This window comes from Vulpes vulpes, chromosome 10, assembly GCF_048418805.1.
Source record: "Vulpes vulpes isolate BD-2025 chromosome 10, VulVul3, whole genome shotgun sequence".
In the NCBI taxonomy this organism is placed as follows: domain Eukaryota; kingdom Metazoa; phylum Chordata; class Mammalia; order Carnivora; family Canidae; genus Vulpes; species Vulpes vulpes.
In genome coordinates, this window is record NC_132789.1 from 41,201,312 (window position 1) to 41,219,874 (window position 18,563).

Here is an 18,563-nt window from a genome sequence, read left to right on the forward strand (position 1 = left end):
CTGCTTCACCCTCTCCCTCTGCCCCTGTCCCCCACCCCAGCTCACGCTCTGTCCCTCTTTCTCCAATAAATAAATACAATCTTTTTAAAAAGTGTAATTTAAGCCAAGGCACTTCTCTGTTAAAATCCTTCGGTCCTACCCTTTGATCTCAGGATAAAGTCCAAAGTGTTTCAAGTCTCCAAGAGCAGGAGGTCTTTTCCACCACCCACTGTGCCCAGTCCTGCAGGCTCAGCTCTGGCCCACTCCCCCTCAGGAACTTTACACATGCTGTTCTCCCTGCCTTCCTGTGGGTAACCTTCTCTTCTCAGTGTAGCTTGAGAATAATCTCAATTAACATTTACAGCAGTGACTCGTGTGTGTTATGTGAATTAGCTTATTCTCACAAAACTCCTACTAAGTGAGTACCTTTATTAGTTTGCTTACAGATTGGAAGTCAGATATGAGGGCGGCCCCGATGGTGCAGCGGTTTAGCACCGCCTGCAGTCCGGGGTGTGATCCTGGAGACCCGGGATCCAGTCCCACGTTGGGCTCCCTGCATGGAGCCTGCTTCTCTCTCTGCCTGTGCCTCTGCCTCTCTTTTGCTCTCTCTGAATAAATAAATAAATCTTAAAAAAAAAAAAAAAGGAAGTCAAATATGAACTTGCTTGCTCGAGGTCATATAGTTAGCAACCCCCCCTGCGCTCCCCCACCTCCAACTAGACAGCTGCGTGAGGACAGGGATTGTGTGGGCTTTGCTCACGGGTGCCTAGTATTCATTTGTTTACTTAACACATATTTATTGAACATTTAGAGTATGCCATGTTAGGCACTGTTCTACATCCCTGCTTTCATGAAGCTTATATATGGGGAGGAAAAGACAGATACCTAATGTGTAAACATGTTTGAGCAAGGTGATTTTAGGTTAATAAGAGCCTTGAAAACAAGAAAACAAGATGGTAACAATAAACAGTGTTGGCAGGCTACTTTAGGCCACAGGGTAGTCTGGGAAGTCTTCCCTGAGGAGGGGATCTAACCACAGAAGGAATAGTCCATAAAGGTGTTTCTTGATGCAACATACCAGCTGGACTATACACTGCCTGAGGCTGAGAGGGACTTCTCCACCTTGTCTGCCATGGTATCCTCTAGCACTTCTCTCTGGCATCGGCACAGAATGAGCCCCAATTAACTATTTCTTTGAAAAAACTAATCTATAAATATGTGTGTTTCTTCATTCCTTTACTCACAGTGATTTTCAATGGGAGTGTCCTGGGTGTCTTTTGGTAATTTCTAGATTCGTGTGTGTCACGATGATGAGGAGGGTGACTCCTGGCATTTATGGAAGAAGGGATGCTGTATATCTTGCAACACGTAGAGACAGGCCCACATAATGAAGACTTGTCCCATATACCACATGACTTTCAAATGACCTGTTGGATCCTTAGGTAGTTGAACAAAGTTTTCATAACTGTTGAAGCCTACACACTGATGGCTTCTTCTTTTCTTTTCTTTTTTTTTTTTGTAGAAACAAACTATTTTCCATTTATTTTTTATTTTTAAAATCTTTACTGAGGTATAGTTGACATACATGTTTCAGATGCACAACCTAGTGCTTCAACAGTTACCTGCGCTATATGTTAGGAAATGCTCACACCACAGTAGGTGTAGTTACCCTCTGTCACTGTACAAAGTTCTTACAATATTATTGACTATATTGACTACTTTCTTTATAATTCAGAGAGTAGGGAATCCCTGGGTGGCTCAGTGGTTTAGTGCATACCTTCAGCCCAGGGCATGACCCCAGAGTCCTGGGTTCGAGTCCCACATCAGGCTCCCTGCATGGAGCCTGCTTCTCCCTCTGCCTCTCTCTCCTCTGTGTCTTTCATGAATAAATAAAATCTTAAAAAAATATACATAATAAAAATACATACATAAAATATATTTTTTATTATATATATAAAATTCGGAGGGGAGTCCCCGTTTTAATACATTATTATTACCATTTTCCTTTTTGATATTTGGAGCTTCTAGACCAGGACAGCATGCAAATTACAAACTCCCAGGGAGGGGATCCCTGGGTGGCGCAGCGGTTTGGCGCCTGCCTTTGGCCCAGGGCGCGATCCTGGAGACCGGGGATCGAATCCCACATCAGGCTCCCGGTGCATGGAGCCTGCTTCTCCCTCCGCCTGTGTCTCTGCCTCTCTCTCTCTCTCTCTCTGTGTGACTATCATAAATAAATAAAAATTAAAAAAAAAATAAAAAAGATTAAAAAACAAACAAACTCCCAGGGAGTACTTTCCATCCCGGTGACTTATTTATTTCATCACTGGAGGTCTGTACCTCTTCATCCCCTCCACCTCCACCCCCCCCACACACACACCAGAAATATTTTTGCTCCCCTGTCAACGAAATTTCCAGGCACGCTACCACCATGTAAACAGAAGGACGGCTGCATTTCGTTCTTTTCGAGCTTTCCCAGCATTGAATGCCGTCGCCCGCGGATGCTACTGCAGATGCGGCTGTCCGCTTTCTCGGGGTGGCGGGGGGTGGCGCGGGGGGGGGGACTCTAACTCCGCGTCCTAGAATTCTGGAAAGTCGCGAGTGTCTTCTGCGTTGGCGCCCACTGACACGCTGAGCCACTCCCTGCAGAAGTTGTTTTATGTCGTCTTTATTTTACAATAAGCAACACATGGGTTCCAAGCGCGGAGCCCGCGGGTGGGTGAAATAAAGGCGCTCTCCTGAGGCGGAGGACGCGGCGGTGCGCAGTCCGCGGGGAGGGGCGGGGCGGGGCGGGGCGGGGCGGGGCGGGGCGGGGCGGGGCGGGGCGGGGCGGGGGCGCCCCGGGGTCTCCTCCGGACCCCAGCCGAGCGGTCCTCCGCGCGCCAGGGGTCGCTGTGGCGCCGCGCGGCCGCGCCGGGTCGCTCTCGCGTGGCCGCCCCGCCTCGGGCCCCCGGGGCCGAGTGGGCGGGCACGACTGCGCCCAGGTCGCGAGGCGCCCTTCGACCAGCAGCGCCCGGGGCGGGCGGGTATAAATGGAACGGTGGCTCCCCCGGCCGCCTCTCTCCGCCCCGGGTCGCCGCCGCCTTCGTCGTTTTCAGGCCCCGCAGCCTGAAGGAAAAACAGGAAAAGATTAAAAAAAAAAAAAAGAAAAAGGAAAAGAAAAGAAAGAAACAAAAACCAAAACCCGAAAACGCTTTAAAATCTTAAAAAAAAAAAAGAGCGAGAGAGAGAAAGAAAAAGCGCATCCTCCTCAGAGAAGCCGCGGGGAAGTCACTCGCGCACGCTTCCGGCCTGCCCGCGCCCGTCGGTCCGGTGGTGAGCCGCCCGCCCGCGCCCACGCGCCTCCGCCCCGGCCGCCCCCGCGCCGCGTGGCAGCCCCGCGCCCGCCGCCCTCGCCCCCCGCGCGCCGGCCCGGGGCGCACCACGTGTCCGCGCTGCCCTTCGCCGGCCCGGCGTGGGAGGCGGCTGCGCGCCCGGCCCCCGGGGCTTGCCGAGTCGGCGCCGCCCGAGATTCGGTTTCCCTCTTCCCCTGGCTGCTGTAATCTTAAACCGCCGGGAGCCCGAGGCCTATATTTATAGAGAAACGCGTGTCCCGGAGGCCCGCCGTGGGCACCATCGGGTTGCCCTCCTGGAGAATTTTTCTCCAAAAATTCTCTTGGAGAAATTTTTTTTTTTTTTTAATAATTCGGAGCGGAGTCCCCGTTTTAATACGTTACTATTATTAGCTCTTTTTTTTGTTTTGTTTTTTTTTTTTTGGACAGCCTGCAAATTAACAAACTCCCAGGGAGGGCCATATTGTTTTTTGAGAGCCTTTTGTCTGCGGTTTTGCAGTCTCGAACGAGCTGTCCCTGAACTCCTCCTTCCGGTCCTGCGGCTCCCCGAGCCTGCCCCGGCGTCCCTAAGCTTCCCTCTGCCACCTGTGAGCCGCGGCGCGGGCCACGGCTCCGAGAAGAGCCCCTTTTGTCCTGTGTGGTCCCTATAAGAAGTTCTCCTGGCGGGGCTCGGGGTGGTGGGGGCTGGGGAGATGAACGCTGCGGCCAGCAGCTACCCCATGGCCTCCCTCTACGTGGGTGACCTGCACTCGGACGTCACCGAGGCCATGCTGTATGAAAAGTTCAGTCCTGCGGGGCCTGTGCTGTCCATCCGGGTCTGCCGCGATATGATCACCCGCCGCTCCCTGGGCTATGCCTACGTCAACTTCCAGCAGCCGGCCGACGGTGAGTAGATAAGATGCTCTATCCACAGAATCGTGGGATCCTAGGGAGCCCTGGGGGACTACCCCACCGAGGGGGCAGGGGACACACACAGGATGCCGGGGTTCAGAATGAGGATCCTGGCGTCAGGTGACAGGGAGTTCCAGTCTTGCTTCTTCCACCACTTGCTAACTGGGTGACCTTGGGCTAATCAGTGGTGGCGGTGGGGTCGGAACTCAAGGAGAGCGGAAAATGGGATTTGGAGAAAGTCCATGTCAACCTCCATCGCGTACATGGTCCTGCTTCGGCGGGACCCTTGTCAGCACCGGTCGGTCGGTCCCCCTCCACAGACCTGCCAAAAAAGGCAGAACAATGGAAACAACAATTCCCGTAAAAAAATTTTTGGATTCTAAAGCTGCTGCCCCCCTCCCCTCCCTCCACCCCGGACTGAGCCTCTTTGCTTTTGTACTGGTAAGGGGTCTTTCAGGGCAAGTGGGAGGCAGTGGGAAGGATCCTGTTCGTTTTGCTTGAGTGGGGACTTGTGTTGGCACCACTGGCACTGCATGTGCCAGGCCAGCTCCTGGGGTGGAGGAGCCCCTTACCCTCTGGACGAAGCCCCGAGCTGTGGAGAAGAAGGGATACCCCCCTGGGGTAGTCTGGGGGAAACGCCATGTGGGAACGGGCCAGGCTCCTGGGGATTACGGCCTCACCTGTGGACAGAGCTTTACCCCTGTCAGAACACTTTTCCTTCATCCCCTGCAAAGAAAGTGGGACTCCAGAGAGGGAAGGGGAACCCCCGAAGGCTGGAGGCTCAGCGGGGCCTGCTAGCCCACACCGGGGCCCTCGCTGCCTGGAAGCGGGGAGAGGTATGCTGCAGGCGCGGCCGAGCCAGGCCCGAGGAAACCTAATCAGGGACTGCACGTGACTTCAGATTAAAGGAACAACTGTAGAGACCATTACAGGGAGAAACCAGCCATTCTGTGGCAAAGGATCTCTGGGTCCCTATTTTTGTCCACACTTCGTTCAGTGTCCGTGAAGCACAGAGAATGTCACTTGCCCAGGCCGCAGCTGAGACCAGAGAGTCGGACTTGTCGAGAGACCCGAGGCACTGCTACCATCAACTCTGCATGCTGCGAGCTGTGTCTGGCCAGAGGGCACCAAGGTGGCCCAGTATGGCCCGGGGGGGGGGGGGGGGGCGTGGGAGTAGTGGGTACATTGGCTGTTGCCTGCTTTTTTGACACTTTCTGAACAAAAGTCCTGTCACTTAGTGATAGTAGCAGAAGCTGTTGGTCAGTGCGCCTGCCAGCACATGCCTGTGCAGGACCTCTCCCTGCTATAAATAAGTGCAGCCAGATTTGTTAGGATAACCGACTCGCCTTCTGCAGCGCTGTGTGGAAAGACACGAGGAGCCCTGTTGAAATGGCTCCTTGCTGCTAATTAGCGAGACGCCGGGGTCCCATCCAGGCTGTGGGTCACAGGCAACCATTGCAAGTGACCACTTTGTCCCTGGACTTTTCCCGAGTTGGATTGACACGGTCTCTGCTTTCCCTGACCTCCTGCCACCAACTCCATACCCCACGAGCCCACCTCAGAAAGTGGGAAAGGTGGTTGGAAATGAGTGAAAAGGAGACCCTCCCTTGGCTAATTGGACAGCGGAGCTTGTGGAGGGGTGGAATTAAGGAATTTGGCCTCTGTCTTAAGTGAGGTGGTAACTTGGGACAGGAGAACCCCCACCCCATTCCCTCACGGAGGACATTGTGGTGGGAGGCTGGTCATCACATCAGAAAAAGTGGCCCCCAGCTCTGGGAACTTGTTCCTCCTGGTAAGAGAAGCATTCCTGCTGACAGGTGATGGTCCATCAGAGCTTCTGGTCCTTGAAGTGATGAGTGGTACACACGTGGATTGGTCGGGCAGCTAAGGAAGCGTCCCAGGGCACTGGATGGAGAACTGAATTCAGATTAAGAGAACTCATATTAAGACTAACACAGAACTCAGATTAAGACTTAAGTAGGCCTGGAAACCACTGCGTGCGGAACTAACTGCACTGTGTGCTTAGGCAGAAAGATGTGGTTTCATCCTTATCATCCTGATAATAAAAAGAATGTTTCCACGTGTGACCAATAGTGTCTATCATTTTGAGGCTTTTTGAATCCATTTCTGTTCTCAGAAATCTAAAACTAGACTGAATTCAGGGATAGCACATTTTCCCTGGTGAGTTGCTCCTAGGTTTTGTCCTGTCATTTGTTTTTCAGAGGGGTTGTAGAGTGAATGGCAGCTAGTTGGTAATTTGACACAATACCTTACTGAAAAATAGAAAGTCTAGATTAGTTTCTTAATCTCTAGTTTAGCTTCGTGGCTTAGCCATCCTGGATGTAAGTTCGCTCACTTTATGAAGTAGCTAGTGTCCCCTCTCCCACCTACGTCATGATGGGTGGTAAGCAGCGAAGTCTTCATAACTAATACAGTTTAAGTGAAGTGTGTGGTGTGAGGATTTGATCTTGGTGCCAGAAGGCCATTCAGATGATTTCACCCAACCCCCTTCCCCACCAAGGGTGAGGCCCAGAGGGCTCCTGGAGCCCTTGCCCAGAACATCTAACCCCCTGTGGCAACACAGGCTAGAGGGATCTGATGCCCTTTGATTTTAATAGCGTTGCCTTTTATCAGAGTGATTACCACCAGAGTGAAAAGTCCTAGAGTCATCTGTTCCTGGGCTGGTGGCAATCATCTACATGAGGTGACGTTTTATATCCTTGACTGAAACGTGTTTCTCTCTTGTAGCTGAGCGGGCCTTGGATACCATGAACTTTGATGTGATTAAGGGAAAGCCAATACGTATCATGTGGTCTCAGAGGGATCCCTCTTTGAGAAAATCTGGTGTGGGAAACGTCTTCATCAAGAATCTGGACAAATCTATAGATAACAAGGCACTTTATGATACTTTTTCTGCTTTTGGAAACATTCTGTCTTGTAAGGTAAGCATTATGGACTCATGAAAAACAAAAAAAATAGCAAAGGGGGAAAAGGCTTGGAATTGGGCGATAGGATATGGTCCTTTTCGAAATGCTGGAAATGGCTCTGAAGCCTAAAAGTTCCCTGTTCATAGTCTTGTACCACAGCCCAGCGGGACCAGCAGGTGCTTTTGTGTCTTTGTTTATTCTTCCCTCTGCCTAAAATATCCTTCCTGTTTCCTACCTTTGGAGGGCATCAAAGGGTTTCTCTTTTCTGGGGGGAGAACCAGAGCAGTGCCTCTGGTCTCCAGGCAGCTGTACTTAGTCATTTCAGAAGCATAAATTCATCCTCTTCCTTCTCCATGCACCTGTTTATGTGGAGAATTTTGTGCAACTGGCGTGGTTGTTTACATGTCTGACTCCACGTTAGACTGCAATTCTGCTGCAGGCTTGGAAAATGGTCTCTCTCTCTGCAGCATGGTGGCTTTGTTCCTAAATCTCAATGTCTTTTAATGAAATAAAACATTGGAAATAGAAGCAGCCTAATAGTGGCTGCCACTTATAAATGGAACATCACTAGGTGCCTGGTGGTGCTTTCAAGTGTCTGGAAAACTTTACCTGCAGTAGTCTCTTCTCTGGACCGTGGATGGGCTTCGGGGCCTCTTAGACACAGGAAACTCTGAGTAGACAGTAGATGACCATGTGGTTCTTAAATATCTGGAGATCCCTGCGGTGCTAAAGTGGTCTGCTTTGTCTTCGACAGGTGGTGTGTGATGAGAACGGCTCTAAGGGTTATGCCTTTGTCCACTTCGAGACCCAAGAGGCTGCTGACAAGGCCATCGAGAAGATGAACGGCATGCTCCTCAATGACCGCAAAGTGTGAGTGTCCCAGTCCGGAGCAACAGCCATCGCATGAGCCAGCCGTGGCCCCACCTCGGTATTAACTGGCACACACAAGGCGGCTACTGGTTCTCTCGGCCCAAGTGTGGCCTGCTCCTACCTCTCCACTCCAGGGCTGGTGAGTCTCCCTGCCCGAGCCGTGGCAGCCCTTTTGACTCGCCAAGGTGGGCTTCCTGCCCAAGCCATGGCCTGCCTGCCGCCTCTCCCTTAAAAGCATCATCTGTCCTTGGGTTTTGTGAGCACCGGCAAACTGGGACTTGCTGGATGGCAGCTCTGAGCCCTCTTTGATCAGGGGTCTTGGCCAGCGGCAGAGTGGAGAGGGCCCTGGACTGACCAGGAGCTGTGTACTAGCCATATGACCGTGGCCTTACCGTGACTCAGGTCTGTCTATAGGGTTATTTGCTAGGGGTTGATGCCAAATTGTCCCCAGATCTCCACTTGGCTAACTTATAACTCGGTGGCCTTCTAGAAGGCTGGCTTTACAGTAATACTTAATTTGGTTATAACGAAAAAAATCTCATCTGATGGCAGAAGACACTGTTCATAATAGACCTTGTCGCTCTGGTGTGGTTATTGCAGAATGAGGGGCGGGGTGGATCCTAGCTAAGCCATGCAGGGAGAGAAGGGACCGTAAGTCTTGGCTATAACAAGCAAAAATCATGTCTGTTCTTTGTGGGGCACCTTGTTGTCTTGAACAGACCAGGGGATGGATTGCACTGATAATGTGTGTACGTGGCCAGTGGTCAGGTCTTCCAGAGGTACCACTGAAAAGAGATCTGAAGATTTCAGCGTATGGATACATTTTCCCACTGAGTATAAACAATACCTGGATGAATCACGTGCCAAAGCCAAGGCTACCTCATAGTTCATTCACTCTAGCAGTCTCACCCCCTAGCACTAACCACTGTTAACAGTTTGGTTTGTATTCTTCCAGACATTTTCTATGCATTTACATAGATGCACAGAAATGAACGTTTTAAAAACATGGTCATCAGGTTTCTTCACGAAGGCAGTGTGATGTGGTAGGAGTAGCCCTGGTCTGAGCCAGGAGTCCTGGGGCTGGTCCTTGTAGGACAGTCCTGCCTCTCTCTTTCTGCTGGGGAGTTGGGACATCTCTGAGCTTGCTCTCGGTGGTTGGATGGGGACTCATGTGTTTTAACCTCTCCTGTCAGCCTTTAACCTATATTCCTCTGGGCCCCTGGAAATCATGATTTGTTCCTCTGGGTGTTCACTGTTCTCCATGGTTTCTTTTTAGGTTTGTGGGCAGATTCAAGTCTCGAAAAGAGCGGGAAGCTGAGCTTGGAGCCAAAGCCAAGGAGTTCACCAATGTCTATATCAAAAACTTTGGGGAAGAGGTGGATGATGAGAGTCTGAAAGAGCTCTTTAGCCAGTTTGGTAAGTTGGGCTTCTCTGCCTCATGTGCCCCCTTCCTCAATGCACCAGACCTAGAAGTCCTATATCTTAGTTGTTTAAGAGGTGAGGGCGCCTAGGTCCAGAAATAAACTACTATGTGTGACAGGATCACAGGTTAGATAGAAATAGACACTTGGCTTCATCCTACCTCATTCCTAGCCCCAGGGCCGTCTCAGTAGTTTGGTCAGAAGTAGAAAGCCAGGCACGTGCCTCTTTGTAGAGCCCGTCTGGGTTTAGCAAGAGTTGGCTTCATTTGGGCTCCTAGAGAAGCCTTCTCTCCTTGAGCTGTAACAGAGATGGTGTTACTAATAGTTCTGTCCTTTGGTAATAGGTAAGACCCTAAGTGTGAAGGTGATGAGAGATCCCAGTGGGAAATCCAAAGGCTTTGGCTTTGTGAGTTACGAAAAGCACGAGGATGCCAATAAGGTGAGAGTACCACAGGGGTTGGGGAACCATTTGCAGGAAATGGCCCCGAGTGTGGGCAGGGCCTGGCTGGCACACAGTAGAATGGAGCTGGCATTGCCCACGCGTTCGTAGTGATGTAGTTCTGGCCTGAGGGATTTTGCATGGTAACCCACCTTTACGTTCCCAAAGCGCTTGGCACCTTCCTGTCCCCTCAGCTGTTCAGCACTGTAGGTTGAAAGAACAGGATGGGTGTTTGCTCCCCTTCATAGCGAGGGGACTCAAGCCCCAGGAGTGCTGACGTACTGACGGTAGCAGCAGCTGCTTCTAGGTAAAGCGTGATGCTGGGCTTGTGGTGTCCATCACTCACTCCCCACAGGAGAGCCTGAGAGACTTAGTGACAGCCAGATTAGCAGCTTCGGCTCATGTCTGCCATGCCTGTATTTATAAAATTACCATTTTTTTCTGTATCCTCTGGACCAATAACCCATTTAAGTAGTAACCCCATTTTACTCATGAGGAAGTTTGGATTTGCTCAGCTGACTTCAGAGATGGAATGAAATTAGTTTTTAGCCCTGTAGGAAAGAGTTCCTTCTCTCTGAATTTTTGGTGGGACATTAGGCCCCCAGAGCAAGACCCCTGCCTGTACGTGGGGGTTTTAAGACCTGTGTTTCCTTTTTAGGCCGTGGAAGAGATGAATGGAAAAGAAATCAGTGGGAAAGTCATTTTTGTAGGCCGTGCACAGAAGAAAGTGGAGCGGCAGGCAGAGTTAAAGCGGAAATTTGAACAGTTGAAACAAGAGAGAATTAGTCGGTATCAGGTGAGAGGTGGTCCTGGCCCAGCCTCCTGTCCAGGGCTTTCCTAGCAAACACTGGCAGGCTTTCTCTTTGGGCCTAGGAATCTGTCTCTTCCTCTCCTTTCTCCCAAGATCCTCAGGTTTAAAAGGAAATGCCTACCAGATAGAACAGCAGTTTTAGAACAAGGGCAGAAAATGGACTTACTCATTTAGAGACTCATTCCGGAAGCTTCAGTGTGTTCTTAAATGATTGCCATTTGTGGAAGTGGTGGCAAGAGGCCTGCAGGGGCCGGTGGTCGGCCAGAGCAGCTGTGCAGAAGGCCAAGCCTATGGGTCTTGTCAGTCTGTGGCGGGAGTCTCAACCCTGAGCCTGCACCAGAATCCCCTTTGGGGCTTGGGAAAACATGGCTTCAAGACCACCCCCCCCCCCAATTTCTGATTCAGTGGATTGGGGTTTTGGCCTGAGAATCTGCTTTTCTAAGTAGTACCCGAGGAGGGGGCTGCCGCTGGTCTAGGGGACTGCATTTTAAGAACCTGTGTCTTGGGGCATCTGGGCGGTACAGACCTGCGTTAACAGTGATCCTTCTGCTTCAGGGGGTGAATCTCTACATTAAGAACTTGGATGACACCATTGATGATGAGAAGTTAAGGAAAGAGTTTTCTCCTTTTGGATCAATCACCAGTGCAAAGGTATTTTATTCTGAGATCTGGGATCAAAAGTAGAAATGACCATTTTTTAGAGGTTTATTGGCATTTGTTTCATTGAAGGAGTAGAATCTAAATTGTGTTCATTTTGGAGAATAGATACTATGTTTATCTGGCAAATTCCTCCAGGCCTTCATTACACATCCAGGCATGTGCTCCAGTTAGGTGAACACTGCGCTGTCCCCCAGGCATGGAGGTGTGGGGTGAATCTGAGCAGCCCCTCCTGCCCACCCCTAAGCACCTGAATCTTTCCCATTCTTTGCTGCTCTGTGCTGGTGTGGGGACAGACGGTGCAACAGTACAAGCAGAGGAAATCCAGACAGGTTGTTTTCCATTTGTCTTGGGGCCTGTCTCTACGACTCTGCCACACCTTGTCGTGGACAAAGGTACTCTGAGGACTTGGGAGCCAGGGTTAAGAACTTCCATCCTGGCCTTAGGGAACAAAAGGCAAGGAAAGGGAGTGGAAAGATGGCTCTTGCACGTTTTGCAATGTGCATTATTTGCTTGGTTTTCTCTGATAATCCTATCAACTGATGCAGCAGGGTGAGCTTGGCTGAATCCCCTTCTAAAGATAAGGAATTGAAGTCCTTGAGCTTGAGAACACTGGTTACGTGAGGATTATCGGCCGCATGGCCTTGGTCCGTGGGGGATGTGTTGGGAAGTGATGGTGTGTGGAAGTCTGGGGTCCTAGCCCGATGCAGACACTGTTGCTGTTCCCTAGAGCTATAGCACATGTCAGAGTCTTGCCATGGACGAGAATGGAGGCCGAGTGGGCTGGTTAAGACTTGGTGACCATGCGTTGGCCCGAACCTTAAGTCCTACACAACCTGAGAATGTCACAAAAGGCGCATTAGTTGTAGCAGGAAGTTGATCAGAGGCCACCCTATCGGAGTTCCTTGTTCCTCGCCCCTCGCTTCCCTCTTATCACCTCCTTGACTGGCCTTCATCAGTGTGAGGAATGATGCTTTCCTTGCTTATCAGCACAATGTTCGGGTTGGCATTTGTAGGAAGAGAACAAAAGAGCTGTGTCTTTAAGTTTCCCAGGCCCCATGTTCAAGATGAGGGTGCCGTGTTTTCATACATACTTTGGCCCACCTCATTGGTAGAGAGCTGTTGCGTTGATACACATCCTTCCATGTCAGGAGGCTGTTGAGGCACCAAGCTAGACACAAAATGGGGCCAAGCACACAATGTCCTGTTGCTACCAATGTTTCCGAGGAGATAGGCCAGGGGAAAGCCACAAAGTCACCTTTTCAGATAAGGAAAAGAACTATCTAAATGACAAGCTGTATGTGGGAACCTGTGGCTTTGTGGCAATTTGCCTTAGAGGATACCATGGGCTTTGAGGCTCAGAGAGGGCAAGTGTTTATTAAGATCATACAGCGTAGGGGCGCCTAGGTGGCTCTGTTGATTAAGCATCTTGATTTTGGCTCAGGTCATGATTTCAGGGTCTTGAGATCAAGCCTTATGTGTGGGCTCTGAGCTGAGTGTAGAGCCTGCTTTTAAGATTCTCTCCCTCTCCCTCTGCCCACCGCCCCCATAACTGTGCCCATACCCACTCCCATGTGTTCATGGACTCAAATTTTTTTTTTGAAAAAAGATCACACAACTCAGGAATTGGCTGAACTGGGCCTAGAATCCAGCTGTCTCTCCTAGCTGGTCCTCTTTCTGCTGTTAATTCCCATCGAATTAATGGTGGCAGTCATTGGTTTTGTAACTCCTGCTACCCTCGTGTGGTATTTCAAAAGCATGTCCTAACTCTGCTAAGAGATGGTAAAAGTTTTGTTCACCAAGATCTTGGTTCAGATGAGATCTACAGGTAAACAGCTGAACACTGTTCAGATCTCTGGTGGGTACCAGGAAACAGCTTTTGGGTTCCGGGTTTACCCATTAGCCATATCATAGTGTTTAGAAACTTGAGATCACCTGGGGATCTATCTAACAAAGAAAGTGCCTAGGCCCTGTCCTTAGAAGTTGTGACTTACTTGGTCTGGAGTACCCTTGCGCTAGACTTTGGAACTATTGCGGCAGAAACCAGGTTTTTTGGCTCTTAATAGCTGTCCCCTAACATAGAACATCTTTTCCTTAAGTAGCCGGTCCCTTTGTAGGTAATGTTGGAGGATGGGAGAAGCAAAGGGTTTGGCTTTGTCTGCTTCTCATCTCCTGAAGAGGCGACCAAAGCAGTCACTGAGATGAATGGACGCATCGTGGGCTCCAAGCCACTGTATGTCGCCCTGGCGCAGAGGAAGGAAGAGAGAAAAGCTCATCTGACCAACCAGTATATGCAGCGGGTGGCTGGAATGAGAGCGCTCCCTGCCAATGCCATCTTAAATCAGTTCCAGCCTGCAGCTGGTGGTTACTTTGTGCCAGCAGTTCCACAGGTGGGTCTGCTTGTGCTCAGGGATCTTTGGAACCTGCCCCCTGACGGCTGTTCCTGTAGCCTGTGGTGGTTGGGGGTGGGGGTGGGGGGGTTGGATCTTGGAGTTCAGATTGTCAGAGGACCCATGAAAATGAAGATCTATTCATTCCCTCTCACTTACTTGCAGGCAGTAGTGAGTTAGAATGAAAGAATCCCCAGTAACCTGCCTTCCCTCCCTGGGGCCTTTGAGGATTGAGAGAGCTTCTGCTCAAATAATTAGCCTCAGGCCTGGCAGTGAGATGAGATGAGCTACTTCTCTCCTGTGACATAAGGTCCTTCAAATAAAAGGGCCTGGATGCTCTTTCCTGCAGGCTCAGGGAAGACCTCCATACTACACCCCTAACCAGTTAGCACAGATGAGGCCAAATCCACGCTGGCAGCAAGGTGGGAGACCTCAAGGTAGGTGGTGGGGAAATTGATTTGATCACCCCGGATATGCCTGTCCTGGTCTCCCCACCCCCTCTGAGGCGCAGCGGAGGCTCCAGTCCCCATGCTTCATAGGTGATGCACAATTTTTGTCTTCACCAGGCTTCCAAGGAATGCCAAGTGCTATACGCCAGTCTGGGCCTCGTCCAGCTCTTCGCCATCTGGCTCCAACTGGTAATGCTCCGGCCTCTCGTGGCCTCCCTACTACTGCTCAGAGAGTCGGTGAGCAAACTGGCCTTGAGGAGTGCGGCCTGGGGAGGAGGGAGTCAGGTTGGCTAGGCTCTGCCCAGGGTTGGTCAGTTTGTTGGGCTCATGTTCCAGTTCTGGTTCCATAATCTTGGCCGTGTGCTCTGGTTGGCACTTGAGCAGAGAAACAACGGGAGTTCTAGGAGTGTCGGTGACTTAAGATTTTTTGCTCATTGGACTCACGTGAAAAGAGGTTAATTATAGAAGCTTGTTAGCTGGATGACTACGGAGGCAGCCTCTTCTTTTGGGCGGGGTTGGGAGATGGAAGGAAACTGTTCTTCACAGAATATGTCCTGTATTCCAAGAGGCGGAAAGAGTTGTGTGCTCTCTCTTGGCTGCTCCTTGAAAGGAGCGGCAGCGGCCCTGTGTGCGATGTGTTGTGTGAATATGCTTTGGAAGTGCTCCTTCCGTGGGACGTGGCCAGTTGGACATCTGCGCCGACACTGATGTGCATTTGCTGGTCTGTTGTAGGGTCTGAGTGCCCGGACCGCTTGGCTATGGACTTTGGTGGGGCTGGCGCCGCCCAGCAAGGGCTGACTGACGGCTGCCAGTCTGGAGGTGGTATTGGATGCACACGGAATGGGGAAAGATGGGATTGACGGGCCTTTGCCCAGACTGATGAGCTTTAATTTTGTTTGTTCTTCTCCGAAGGTGTGCCCACAGCCGTGCAGACCTTAGCACCTCGTGCTGCTGTCGCCGCTGCTGCCCCTCGGGCTGTCGCACCTTACAAATATGCCTCCAGTGTCCGCAGCCCTCACCCCGCCATCCAGCCTTTGCAGGTGAGGCCTGCCAAAAAGAATGCTAAAAGGATTTCCCGTGTTTGCTCTTGGTTGAAAAGATGCCTTGCTTTGATTCCTCCAACAGGTATAAATGTCTGCTCCGTGTCAGGGTGCTGTGTTTTCTGGGATGACACTGCCTTTGAGGGGCTCTCTGTACTGGGAGAGAAAGGGCTGGAAAGTATTCTTCTCTTGTAATAGTCCACTCAGGAATGCCCCGGCATAAACAGCTGGTGTTTCTGCCCTCTTTTTTTTTTTTTTTTTAAAACAACCTGTGTGTGCTTGCTTAGCTTGTTGAGCTTCTTACGTCCACTGCCAAGTTGATCCTTAGCTGCTCGGCAAGATTGGGACATGAAGGCAGGAAACAGCTTCATGTGACATGTGAGAAGTTCAGCTTCAGAGATCGTGGGTCGGGGTCGGGGGACTGGCCCCAGAGCCCAGCAGTAATTTGCTTAAAGGAGCCACACTGACTTGTGGCCTCTGAGCTTGCTTGCTCCTGCTTCACACTCTAAGTAAGAGATGCCTCAGAACATTGCTCTTGTGAAGTCATTTGTACTTTCAGAGCCTTACTTGTAATTTTAGGGCTGCGACTGGCCTTGGCCATGCATGTTGACAGTCCTCAAGCATTTGATAGAATAAAAACACTGGGTACAAATTTGATGATTGCTGAGCCTTGTAGGTTTATTTTCTTACTCATTTTCCTTTCTCTCCTAATAGCATGCTGTTTTTATTGTATTTGGTTTTGTGTTCATGCCTGTACCACTCTTGCCCATGTAGCACCCTCATCCCCCAAGCTTACAGTTAGTTCCTTGGCAGCAAGGACAGCCACCTTCATCTCTGTCACATTAGTAGGCTTTCACATTGCCCGGACGGAGGACCATCAAGTATCCTTTCCTTGTTGCTAACCTGCTGCCTCTCCTGGTTCCTAGGCCCCCCAGCCTGCCGTCCATGTACAGGGGCAGGAGCCCCTGACCGCCTCCATGCTGGCTGCAGCACCCCCCCAGGAGCAGAAGCAGATGCTGGGTGAGTGACCACGTATTTGCAGAAGAGGAGGCCAGAGCCTGGTGTTGAGCTGAACACCAGCACCCATTCCGCACTGGGATTCAACCAGTTTTCAATTAAACATCTTCCCCTAGGAGAACGTTTGTTCCCACTCATCCAAACCATGCATTCAAACCTGGCTGGAAAAATCACAGGCATGCTGCTGGAGATTGACAACTCTGAGCTGCTGCACATGCTGGAGTCCCCCGAGTCTCTCCGCTCCAAGGTGAGCTGGCCCTGAGATGCTGCAGCTTTTGCTTGCTCCACCTGGGACGACAAGGGGTGGCCTCAGCACTGGGTGTGGCGGAGAGAGGATCGGCCATCTCCTGACCGTCTCCTCACCTGTGATGTGAGGGCTACTGTAGGGTGGAAATTAGAAAAAGCAAGCGGGCTGCACCAGGAGACACCACTGCTGGGCCCGGGCACCTGGGAGGGGCCGAGGACCTCTTGTCCAATGTCACTAACCACCTGGAGATTCCTCACAGGTGGATGAAGCTGTGGCGGTTCTACAGGCTCATCATGCCAAGAAAGAAGCTGCCCAGAAGGTGGGCGCTGTTGCTGCTGCTACCTCTTAGACAAGGAAAAACCGTATGTTTGGCTGTTTTTGTTTTCTGCAGTGGCTTTGACTTGTGACTATCTTTCTAAAAGATGAGGGGCAGCGCATATAGAGAGCCATGTTTTTTGCCATCATAACCTGATAACTTTTGGGCAGGCTGTCACCTGGGTTTTCTCCAGAAGGAGCACCTGGTTAGATCTTTCTCAAGAAAGACCTTTTTGGTTTAGAGTAATGACAGATACACAAGGTGGTGTCGTAATCAGATCCCACAGCGTCATTTCTATGTACTTCTTGGTTTGGCTTGAGGTTGGTGAGGTCAGCTGTATGTGCAGCCATGGCTTGGCTCTGGGAACACAAGGCACAGAAGCCCTGGTGTCGGAGTGGGACAGGCAGACACACCTGACAACAGTTACAGGATGTGTTCTAGTCGACTTCTGACCCTGGGGCCTATGGCCCCCCGTCTGCAGGGGTGGGGGTGAGTGAAGCCTATCTGGGACCTCTGAGAAGGACTGGTGGGTGCCTTCTGATGGAGGGAGGAGAGAACCAGATGAACCAGAGGCAGAAGCCAGGGAAAAGGACACGTGGTAAGGGCCCAGACCCTTCATTTGGAATTTAAACAAAGAGAATGGTAGCTTTGAGTACAGGGTGGCCAGGAAGGGCCCGGGGCTTTATGGGACCTAGCTAGCCTCAGAGTGGGTGCTTCTCAGACAGGGGTGCCCCTCACAGGACATTTGCCAACAGAGACCTAATTTTGGTTGTCAACTGGAGATCGGTCACTGGTATCTAGTGGGTAGAGGCTTGGGATCCTGCCAAATGTCCATACGCACTGCTCTCTGCAGTACTTCCTTTTAAAAGCCAGAGATTTCAGTGCATCTCTAAAGTTTTTCTATTATTTATTTATGCTGGTGCTTTTCTTTTCAGGATTCAAAAGCCAAATAACCCCTCCTGGAATTCAGCTCAAGGTTTGAAGATTTCTAGCGTGTCCTATGGACCTCAACACCAGGAACCACAAATTGGAAATTTAATAGGTCATTTTGTATCAAAAGGTCAATTATGAAGCACCTAGAATTTTTCAATTTAAAGAATATATTCTCTGGGTTCTGCTTTGGCCCAGACAGTGTTAACTTTTTTTTTCTATTGTGGGTTTTGATTTTTTCCCCCAGAAATTGGTTTTATTTGATGTACCCAAGTCTTAAGTTTCTCAATAAAGAAAAAAATCTCCATAAAACTGCCTGTCCTGTTTCAACCAGACCAGTTCTATTGTTAATAAGTTCAGTTTCACTGGAAGTAATTTTAGGATGTATTTAGACTCCAGTGAAGTTCTGTAAAGCTTATCCTTTCCTGATGGTTATAAATACACTATTCTGGATCAGCAAGGTATGTGGAGCTGTCCCATTGCATTCTGTCGTGGGAGGACCTTTAGGATGGACCCCCATTTAACTTATAGGAGATAGGAGTCTGATCATTGCAGACCTGGCACCTGGCACAGGAGAATTGAGTGCAGGGTGGGGTTGGCACATGTCTGAAGGATGTACAGTGAGATAGGCGGAACCCAGGCCCTCCCTCCTTGGATGTGTTAGCTGGATTTGTGGGTCTCCTCTTCTGCAGTCAGTTGATTGTGTAACTAAGGTTTCTTCTGGCAGTGGGCAAAGGCTTGGGGGCTAGGTGGGAGTGGCAACGGCAAACAATGCTGGAGTCCTAAGTGTGGTTTTCCTTTAGTCTTCAGAAGGACCCTCACCTGGCCAAGGTTTTAACCAGTCTTGCTT

The 18,563-nt window shown here is 50.5% G+C and overlaps 1 protein-coding gene and 1 non-coding gene across 11 annotated transcripts; both read left to right on the forward strand.

Annotated features, from left to right (window-relative positions):
- The first annotated feature begins 3,396 nt into the window (after nucleotides 1–3,396).
- PABPC4 (poly(A) binding protein cytoplasmic 4) lies at nucleotides 3,397–18,025 on the forward strand. 10 transcript variants are annotated; one of them, XM_025983685.2, is made up of 16 exons: nucleotides 3,397–4,193; nucleotides 6,948–7,141; nucleotides 7,881–7,996; nucleotides 9,273–9,412; nucleotides 9,762–9,856; nucleotides 10,515–10,652; nucleotides 11,223–11,318; nucleotides 13,442–13,714; nucleotides 14,064–14,151; nucleotides 14,281–14,400; nucleotides 14,896–14,982; nucleotides 15,076–15,203; nucleotides 16,130–16,223; nucleotides 16,337–16,467; nucleotides 16,727–16,829; nucleotides 17,719–18,025. In XM_025983685.2, the coding sequence occupies exons 1-15, from the start codon at nucleotides 4,001–4,003 to the stop codon at nucleotides 16,814–16,816; spliced, it is 1,983 nt and encodes a 660-aa protein (XP_025839470.1). In that variant the 5' UTR covers nucleotides 3,397–4,000; the 3' UTR covers nucleotides 16,817–16,829; nucleotides 17,719–18,025. The 10 variants fall into 10 exon arrangements, with proteins under 10 accessions (XP_025839470.1, XP_025839471.1, XP_025839475.1 ...); XM_025983686.2 differs by having other exon boundaries at nucleotides 3,413–4,193; nucleotides 16,727–16,786; XM_025983688.2 differs by having other exon boundaries at nucleotides 3,428–4,193; nucleotides 14,281–14,352.
- On the forward strand, nucleotides 11,571–11,705 carry LOC112908275 (small nucleolar RNA SNORA55). The gene has a single exon (XR_003232885.1). It is a non-coding gene; the product is annotated as a small nucleolar RNA SNORA55 (small nucleolar RNA).
- Nucleotides 18,026–18,563: the final 538 nt, after the last annotated feature.

Excerpts from the sequence above, each read along its gene's own strand:
- PABPC4 (XM_025983685.2), top strand. The coding sequence starts at position 4,001 with ATGAACGCTGCGGCCAGCAGCTACCCCATGGCCTCCCTCTACGTGGGT. Across the intron at positions 10,653-11,222 it reads AGAGAATTAGTCGGTATCAG|GGGGTGAATCTCTACATTAA; the intron begins GTGAGAGGTGGT and ends CTTCTGCTTCAG. Across the intron at positions 14,152-14,280 it reads GCAAGGTGGGAGACCTCAAG|GCTTCCAAGGAATGCCAAGT; the intron begins GTAGGTGGTGGG and ends TGTCTTCACCAG.